Source organism: Montipora capricornis, chromosome 7, assembly GCF_036669925.1.
Source record: "Montipora capricornis isolate CH-2021 chromosome 7, ASM3666992v2, whole genome shotgun sequence".
NCBI classification, from domain to species: Eukaryota; Metazoa; Cnidaria; class Anthozoa; order Scleractinia; family Acroporidae; genus Montipora; species Montipora capricornis.
Genome location: NC_090889.1, coordinates 33027044 through 33037043, shown reverse-complemented (window position 1 = coordinate 33037043; position 10000 = coordinate 33027044). Strand labels below are relative to the sequence as shown.

The 10000-nt window shown below is 41.5% G+C and overlaps 1 protein-coding gene across 1 annotated transcript in view; it reads right to left on the bottom strand.

Annotated features, from left to right (window-relative positions):
• The window catches only part of LOC138057008 (monoglyceride lipase-like), an 11440-nt gene extending 3175 nt beyond the window's left edge, over nucleotides 1-8265 (bottom strand). Inside the window, exons 1-4 of the mRNA XM_068903015.1 lie at nucleotides 8023-8265; nucleotides 5723-5829; nucleotides 4607-4743; nucleotides 4044-4154 (exon numbers count right to left, since the gene is read on the bottom strand). Of these exons, the coding sequence (XP_068759116.1) occupies nucleotides 4044-4154; nucleotides 4607-4743; nucleotides 5723-5829; nucleotides 8023-8117 (450 nt within the window). The 5' untranslated portion in view covers nucleotides 8118-8265. The remainder of the gene's footprint in view (nucleotides 1-4043; nucleotides 4155-4606; nucleotides 4744-5722; nucleotides 5830-8022) is intronic.
• Between the last annotated feature and the right edge of the window lie 1735 nt (nucleotides 8266-10000).

Here is a 10000-nt window from a genome sequence, read left to right as displayed (position 1 = left end):
TGGCTGCCGTGCAAACTGTGACCTCTATTAAAGTAAAAAAAAAAGTAAAGTGGTGCATTTATATAGCTCCTTTATCACAAGTCTCAAAGGCGCTTTACAATGATCAATTAGTCTCTTCCCTCGGGGCTTCTCAGGACTAATGTTACAATACTTTGTGGGGGACTTAAGCCAGACTGCTTACCACGCAGTTGACAATTAATTTTAGGAAGTGAAAGATGCCCCCGTCCAGATAAGGTCAGACCACAACACAGGACCGGTTCTTATCGAACAGTGAGTGGGTTCTTTAACGTCTCATACTGTTTAATTTCCAACAAGGGCTATGAAATGGGACCTCCGGTTTAGAGTCCTTATCCGAGAAGACTTGAAACTCTAACCATTTGCAGATGTAATTACAAAGGCAACACTTTCTCCTCAGTTATTTAAGACCCTGAGTGTTGGTCTTGCCGGAGTCGAACTCACAACCTCCCGCGTGACAGCCCGATGCTCAACCAACTGAGCCACCGGTGCGCGAAGGTCCTGTCCAGGACTCTGATTTCCTTATCCTTTTGCCCGTTGGCAAGCAACTTGTATATCAATAGGCCATTTCCGAGTTCGTGTCTGCCTCCTCTTCAAAGTGAGTCTAAGTGCGAACTTTTTGTGATGGTAATTAGTTCTACTTTACATTTGAATGAAAACTAATTTTCATAAGAAAAACTTCGCACTTAGACTCGCTTTGAAGAGGAAGCAGACAGGAACTCGGAACTGGCCTATTATATTATTTGTTTGCAAAGAGTGAGGCATGGAATTTCCGCCATTGTGGTCTGGCGGCCGTTTCTCGAAGGTCCCGAAACTTTACGGGCCATTTTCTGGTGTCACAATTTTCTCTGTATCTCAAGGACGGAGAGGATTTAAGGCGTCAAACTTCACAGGCAGTTTGCTTTTTGATACCTTGAAAACATGTTTAAAATCCGGCTCTCCTGAACAAGCGGTTGGCAGGTTCATAAATGGCTTTTCGGGCCCGAAACGTTTTCGGGACTCGAGAGAAACGGGCCCCCGGCTTCAATCTCAGTATTATGTGACTGGCACTAGGGAACTTATGCTCCATCCACACATATCCGTTTTCATTTGAAAACACAACTTTTTCTTTATGGATACGGTTTTCGTCCACACATATCCGATGAAAAAGATCACTGAAAACGGAACTTTTCAAAAACGCTCTCCAGAGTGGAACTTTGAAAACGCTGTTTTCGCGTGACGTGTGGACGGACGAAACGACGGACGTCACACAATCAGTTGCAATCCACTCTGCGCAATATTGTAAACTTGTTCAAGATTGCGAACAGGCGCTTCAATTTCTTGCCTGCTTTCAAGCAAATTTAGCTTCGCTGTTTCTTCCAGCTGACTATTCCAGAAGGGGGCAGAACATTATTAGGCTACTTTCACTACCGGTGTCACAAGGCGGGAGGTTGAAACGACTTGGTGGTTGCCCACCAAAACCACGACGATTTTGGGTTAGACCTGGACGGACTAGCGCTTGGTGGGACAACGTTCTAGCCCACATAGTTATTGTAAAAGTGAATAACTGCGTCAGGCCTGCGCAGTTGGGTTATCGTTACAAAGTTATCGTTCTCAAATCGATTCACCGTATACGTGTGGATGCGGCAAAACGATGCGAAAACGCCACGTGTGGACGCGAATTTTTTGAAAACGGAGAAAGCAAGTTGCGTTTTTAAACGACTACGGATGCGTGTGGACGGGGTCTTGAACAACAACAACGGCGACGCGACGGCGACGGCAAACGAGAACGTCATCTCACAATATAAACTCTCGTTATTTTAATCACTTCGTGACCATTGAAACCTTTTTAATGTTACAAGAGTGTGGCAGTTCCTTAAAAGTGACACTGGTCGGAAAGGCGCTTAAGGACGCTGCCTACTAATTCAAAGGTATTTTTGCGCGGTCTACTAAATATTCGGCAAAAGTAGATCTTAACAAGTGATATTGAAATCCAAAAAGAAAATTGGGGGAACCACGCAGTTTTCGACGATAATTAATCAACAAGATTTGTAAAAAGCTTTAAAATACATAGCAATGTATTTCTTTTTCAAAGTAGTTCTTTTGCAAATTGAAACCTAATTATTTCTGAAAAATGCATGGTTAGCCCCAATTTTTTTTTTGGATACCAAGAGCACTTGCTAAGTTCTGCTTTATCCGAATAGTTTTGAACCGCGCAAAAATATTCCCGTATTAATAAGCACCGCCGATAGGAAATCCAATTGTCTCGAGATGTGCAGAACGTATGCGCAATAACAATAGTAGGCACCGTCCTTAATTTACGGGGGAAAATGGCAATTCATCCTCAAGTGCTGACGTCCTTAATAAATCCTCAAATTTGGCTATTAGGGAACTTAAGCAACGACAACGGCGACGGCAACGAGAACGTCATCTCAAAATATAAATTCGCGTTATTGTAATCGCTTCGTTACTATTTCAACTTTTTTAATATGACGGGGGTGTGGTAGTTCCTCAAAAATGACGCTGGTAGGAACGGCGCTCAATTAAGGGCAGAAAATGAAAATTTATCCTCAAGTAATGACGTTGTCCATAAAACCTCAAATTTGGCTATTTCACGTTGTAGTTTTGCTGACGACGGCAAAGAAATGGACAAAAGTGAAAAATGCACGTGCAGGGCGTGCAATCCAATTCAATACGTTTCTTAGTAAACAGCTGGTTTTGTGAAATAGGCGGGTGTGCCCCTTTTCCTAAGGGGGGTCTGGGGGCATGCTCCCTCAGAAAAGTTTGAAATCTAGGAGCTCGGAAATGGCATTTCCAGCAATCTGGGCAACAACAACAGTCAGAAATATTTATTAACACGTAGCTGCACGTGGCCAAGTTAGAGGACAATTTTTTTGCACTATCGATCTCTTGTTGAAATACGACAAAATATCGCCTCCAGCTGCGCGCTTTGTTGTTTTGTTTTCCATTCTTAATAAACAACAGGTGGAAAAACGGAAAGATGTAGTGAATGTGATCGAGGCAACATTTGGCACGAGTCTTTCGCCTCTATTCATCCAATATGGCGGACTGCACAGGATCGCATTGGCGAGTAGCTTAAGCGAGTGCAAATGACTGGGAAATCATAAAAATACCAACGTCCAAAAAGGAACAGAACATTCAGCAAAAGGTTCCTTGATATTCTAGTTGTTTTATTAGATTAAAATAAATTGAAATGAATCGAACTGAAACGGTGAGAATCTCAGTATGATTTATCAAAAAAGTAGGCGGCGATAACTTTAAGATTAGCCGGTCAAATTGCCGGCCTTTAATGAAACCTCTGTCAGACAGAATCCGCAACTTTTCCTTTCCGGATACCCTCTCCGTCTACACGTATCCGGTAAATTCGCTGGCGAATCCGGAACTTTTGAACTCGCTCTCCAGAGTGGATATTTTTTAATCCGATATTAATCCGGAACCATGTGGGCACCAAATTCTCCGGGTGACGTAGCAAGATCGAGCCCAGTTCCTTCCCGTGAAATCAATAGACCATTTCCGAGTTCATGTCTGCCTCCTCATCAAAGCGAGTCTAAGTGCGAAGTTTTTCTTATGAAAATTAGTTTTCATTCATATGTAAAGTAGAACTAATTATCATCACAAAAACTTCGCACTTAGACTCACTTTGAAGAGGAGGCAGACATGAACTCGGAAATGGCCTATTCTAAAAATGCCTGACGAGGGCTTTATGGCGCATGCTCTATCACCTTTGTTTTTTTTAGGACTCCTGAGCACTAGAGTGAATTCGGATACGCTTTGGATTCGTGTGGACGGGGAAATTCGATTTGAATACGGTACGTGTGGATGGAAATATTTTTTAATCCGGAAAGCAAAGAAGAAGTTGCGGATTAAAAAAATATCCGGATACGTGTAGAGTGGACCTTAATATGCAAATTTGTGGCGTTCTCGTTGCTTAAGTTCCCTAATACCACGGAGGGTATTCGGCACATTGCATAACATTACAGCTACTCTTCCTCCATAAATAACGGAATCATCAGTTTTTTTATACTTACAAGGCATGATGAAATCTTACCTGGACCTGGTTTGACGGCTGGCGCACTAAACACTGCTCCCGTGAAGAAAGAGGGTCGCTTTAAAACGGACAGAATTGCTATTGTTCCACCCTGTCAGAAAAGAAAACCAAATTCGGTCATATTCGAAACCTTAATGTTTTATCGATTTTAGCTGCATAGTGCAGTTGGCACCAATCTTTGCTCGTCCCAAATGGGACATTCGTTTGAAACTGGTCTGTGTGGTAACATTGAACACCGCATAGCTGTGATTTCGTTAAGTCACCATTGAAGTACAAAAAAACCAGAACGTCAAAAAATAATTATCCGTTATGCAGGGATCTTGCAAAGCTTTGAGCGAAAAGCGGTGAGAAGCAAATGATTTCTGAAACCCCTGCATTGTGCGTGTAGCAAGGAAGCCCAGTATTTCCTTGCAGGAAATGTTTACAAAACTGGATCTTCACTAAAACAGCATATATTTGTGATATTGCCCTGTGATGGCGAGTAAATCGGGCAATGAGACAGTAGGAAGTGTGTGGCGTAATTTAAGTTTTTATTCTACCTACCATCGAGTAACCAAACATGAATATTGGTATTCCTGTGTTGTCTGCAGCGACTTCATCAATGTGCTGGAAAACATCTCTAACGTAGTGGGAAAAGTCGTCCACTTGTACTCTCTCTCCTTCACTGTGACCATGGCCGACTAAGGAAATAATTTGAACACATTATTTACAAAAAATAAATCTTTTTCGTAGGTCCAGAAATTATAATTTGGCAATTTTAAGGCCTTATTGTGCCATGATAAAATAGAGCGGCTTTTGACTATAAATGGATCTAACATCTCGCGCTCTTTTTTTTCAACCAATCGAAAGCAAAACTTATAGCGATAATAATTTCCCGCGCTTTGTGCAAGTTATATGTAATTGATCATGAAATATATTGCAGAATTTTGATTGGTTAATCGTGCTGTTTGCTCCCAAAGCGATTGGCCAGAGTTGTTTGAAAACCACCCTATCAGTGGATGAGCTACACAGGGAGATTATAAAATGAATATTGTACCCACCCACCCGCCCCAAAAGTATATCTACTCTACTACTTTTCTCTAGGAGAGGGGTGGAGTGATTTCACACAAAGAAGAGAGATGGAGTTACCTAGCAATTAGTTATGAACGGAGTAAGTTAACCCAACAAGGTCAAACGATTCAGTAAAAAGTAGATTAATTTCTGGGATTAATTTCCTGTACTCAGAGTGCAGTAAAACCTTAAAAAATGGAATTTTTCGTTCGATCGGTTTAACCCATTTTTATTAGCTACATTAAAAAAGTTTGATTGAGCACTTGAACTGAACAAAATATTCCATACTCTATTTTCGAATTCCCCATAATGCACTTTGTTTGCTCCCCAAATTTTGAATAAACCATTGTTTTCAAATGCTCTTGGGAATATGCAGTGTCCCCAAGAGCATTTGAAAACAATAGTTTATGCAAAATTTGGGCGGCAAACAAAGTGTATTATGGAGAATTCGAAAATAGACAGTTAAAAAAAAAAAAAGATTCTTCTCCGGGTCCAGGAATTTGTTTTATGTTTTAATTATGATTTTCAGAGCAGGAAAAAGGTATCTTTGCTTGTAAATTCAAATTACCGGTACCCTCCTTTTGTTACCAGGAAAGGGTGGGTACTCACTGTGGTCATGACTGAAAGCTAGGTACCCTTGTTCGGCAAGAGCAGTTCCGAAGGCTTCATAACGTGAAGAGTGCCCTCCAAATCCATGGCAGATAAAGACCAAAGCCCTATTTGTGAATGAAATATAACATCACTCCTCAATCTCAGTGGGAGAAGGGTGAGGAGGAGTTTTGCAAAACGGATTTTATTACTCTTTGCAAAGATAATTTGCCAATCGCTACAAAACGTACCCCGGGCATTTGACTACCTTCATCTCCCTGGTAGGGGGATTTGACACGTATTAGTTGGGTGGGGAATTTGAACCCAATGTGACAGGTTTGAAAAGTTTATTTTTTTGCTGGTGCGCAAAACATTGCACAAGATAGAGGAATATATAGTTTTTGTGGCAAATTTTGAGCAAATTGCTCTCAATAAAAAGCGCCTAGAAACGCATCAAATGGTCTAGTAGAGAGTATGGAGTATTTGTATTCACAAACTGCCGATGAATGCTGGCTACCTTTAGCGAGGCATTGATAACAAATTAGTAAACGATTTCTCATTTTTACATATGTTACCGTGATTACGTGGCAAGACGTTGGCAGTCGTTTGGTTACAACAATGGCGTCAGTAGGACAAAGAATTGGAATACAAGAGATGTTGAAAACGCGAATCCTATAAAGTCTTCAGTTAATTAATGGCTGGCTTTCACAATTTTTATGCGTCTTTAATTTTGTGCCACTTCATCCATTTGCGTTGAGTGTAAACATGGACCTTTAGTGTTTATGAGAACAAGAACACGCAGGGCAATAATTGACGTCAACATCATGAGCTTACATAATTAAATAACTTTTAGAAATCTTTAGGTTCAATACCTCGCACTTGCACAAGATAGAGGGATATATCGTTTTTGTGGCAAATTTTGAGCAAATTGTCTTCAATAAAAGCGCCTAGAAACCCATCAAATGGTCTAGTAGAGAGTATGAAGTAGTTGTATTCACAAACTGCCGATGAATGCTGGCTTCCTTTAGCCAGGCACTGATAACAAATTTTTTCATTACGTGGCAAAACGTTGGCAGTCGTTTGGTTACAATAATGGCGTCAGTAGGACAAAGAATTGGAATACAAGAAATGTTGAAGACGCGAATCCTATAAAGTCTTCGGGTGTCTGGAAAACCCGAATAGCGAATAGCGAACAGTCGCGAATACCGAACAGCGAATAGTCACGAATAGTACGAATAGTGCGAATAGTGGCGAATAGTCGCGAATAGTAACGAATAGTCACGAATAGTGACGAATAGTAACAAATAGTGGCAAATAAGGGTGGAGGGGGGGGGGGGGGGGGGAAATGTGACGAAATGACGAAAATTTGGTACCCAGTACTTCCTGGTCAACCGCACAGCAACGTTGGATGGGATTTTCCCGCTAAAAAAGCAGAGATGTGTCGGTGAAGGACAGCTTGAGCCCCGAGGAGAAAAGGTAAAAATTGCACTGAAATCCTGTTGCTTATTTGTATAATTAATTAACGCAACGGTTATCAGAGTAGCTCGTTTGTCTCTTTAATCACAAACCACTTGCCTCACATTATGATTTTATTCCTTTTTACAGAACGTGTCTCGCCGGATCGGACAGCACAGATGAGGATGATGAAATTTATATTCTGGCGCCACTGTGCGAGGAGATGATCATGAGCTTGATGTATTAATGAAAGTGATTTATATTTTTGCATTTTAACGTTTGTTCTTCTTTAGAGTGTTTGTAAAAGCATGCACGAAACTCTCTTTCGACGACAGGTGAGCATATTATTTGCTTTGATTACGAGATTGTTCAGCATAAGGCGGTGACTATTGAAGACTATTCGTCACTATTCGCGACTATTCGTCACTATTCGCCACTATTCGCACTGTTCGTACTATTCGCTATTCGCGACTATTCGCTATTCGCTATTCGGGTTTTCCAGACACCGAAGTCTTCAGTTAATCAATGGCTGGCTTTCACAATTTTTATGCGTCTTTAATTTTGTGCCACTTCATCCATTTGCGCTGAGTGTAAACATGGACCTTTAGTGTTTATGAGAACAAGAACATGCAGGGCAATAATTGACGTCAACATCATGCGCTTACATAATTAAATAACTTTTAAAAATCTTTAGGTTCAATACCTCGCACTTTGTGCTGAAGCACCTAGGGGCCATCAATTTTTTATGCTCAAAAACAGTGAGAACAAAGCAAGCTTCACCACGAAACAAAACAAATTTAAAAAAAAGAAGGATGAACAGTAGTTAAATGATCATTATTTTCACAAAATTGATTCATCAGACTCACCTCGGTTCATCGCTGGGTTTCCAATATTTGGTGAAAATTTTCTTCCCATTGGCGTTTGTGAAAAAATTTTCTCCCGAAACAACCTGTCGGCTCATCTTAGCTTTTGCGTCGAAGCGACAATTTACAGTTGTAAATAATTTCTTGAGTAATCGTCAAAGTTCACGAGACAAGAAGCGACAAAACCATTTGCATTCACTGAAGCGTGCGAAAATGAAATCAACAAGCCAGAGATGTAAATTTCGATTTGTTCAAGCGCACTGGTTCTGTTCCCTTAGCAACCTGTGTTTTGGAAAAGAAAATCGCGGGAAAAAAACTACGAATTTTTCGATTCACTTCGAGATTCCCTCTTTTTTTATTTTTTCTTATGTTTCCCTCCTTTTCAGGAGAATTGAAGTAAAGGTTATGTTTTATTTCATTTTTGTCTCAACGGTAAAAATTCACATAATACCGATTTAATACTTGCATCGAGCTTTTCTACCTTTTGGCAGAGCGCAGGAGCTCGCGGCTTACATATTGTCACAGACAGATGTTTTTTCCATATTAATAGTCTGCAAACACGAGATCCATTGAACCCACGATAATCCTTGCGCAGTTCATCATTACTTGAGAAAAGCAATTTTTGCGGGCTACATTCTGTGATTACTAATTTACTTTGTATCCGGCTGGGCTCACGCTGTGCTGAAAATAGCTCATGCAGGTGCATGGGGCATGGATGTTTTGGTGCAACATCCTGCGGGGTAGACAAGGTAAATTGTACTTGTTTTTGGTCTTCAGCAAAAGGCTATGGAATTGTACGCTTTTTAACTTCAAAGCTAGAGATGGCAGGTTCGCACTTGCCAAAGACTCAAGACAGGCCCGTGCATACAAGCATCACCCGTGCACCAAGTTTGCACGAATATGACATCTTGACATTTTCCGCTGAGTGCATTTATGCGGCCAGATCAAACTAGCAAAACCCTGTGCAGACAGGCTCAACTCCGATGGCCAAATGCCATAAGAAGAGATCACGTGAAATTCTAGAACGACTTGAGTAGTTACAGAGGAGCAATTGCATCGTAATAGTTTAACAACCAGGGAGACAATGGCTAAAACCTTGAAACAATTTAAATGCTGTCTTGCAAAATTCGACGCTAACGAGATGAATTTCGAACCATTTTAGCTACAATAGCCCTTTTCACGGTCCGTAGAGGGGGTCCGTAGAGATAGTCCGTGGACCGGTCCGTAAGGCAGTCCATGGACCGGGTCCGTAGGGGGGTCCATGGACCGGGGGTAAGTGTTTTCGGGTCACCCCGTCGTGGAAGCCAATAGGGTAATTGTTCCGACGGAAAGTAAATGTTACTTCTTGATCTAAATAAACAACGCACTTACCTCGAAAGAAACCAAGGTTATTACTGGGAAGTACAGATTAAAAATGTCGTGTTCGTTCTTCAATATTGTCGGTGGAATTTGTGGCGCGGACGAACGCAGTAGTTCTTCGACTTCCATCATACCACTCACCCAGTGTAATAAGGAGATCAAAAAACGCAAAAAGTCCTTGAAATTTTCCGGCGTTGAAACTGAAGTGGAACTTATCTTGGCAAGATGCGGGTGTTTTGAAAAGCCATCAAACTTCTTGGAAATGACCATCTGCCCCGCTCATCGGGCGCGATTGGGCATAGGTTGGCGAAGGCCAAGTGGTTTATGTAGCGTACCGAAAGTTGTTTCGGGTCACTGCAAGGACCTTCGGAAAGTACCAACAATGCAAAAAGGAATAAGTTTGTCACAGTCCATCAAATAAACGCCCTTATGCTTTGCGCTTGTACTGCTCTTGCGTCGCTAGTGAAAGGGTTCAGTCTGCTACGAGCCTAGAAGGCCCATCAGGCCGACGCTTATCCGGGTTACTGTAGCATGAAGCGACTTGGAGTACTTGTACTCCCCCCTGGATGGGATGCTAGTCTATCGCAGGGTTACCCCCAGCATTAAATTCCCCGGTACCTAT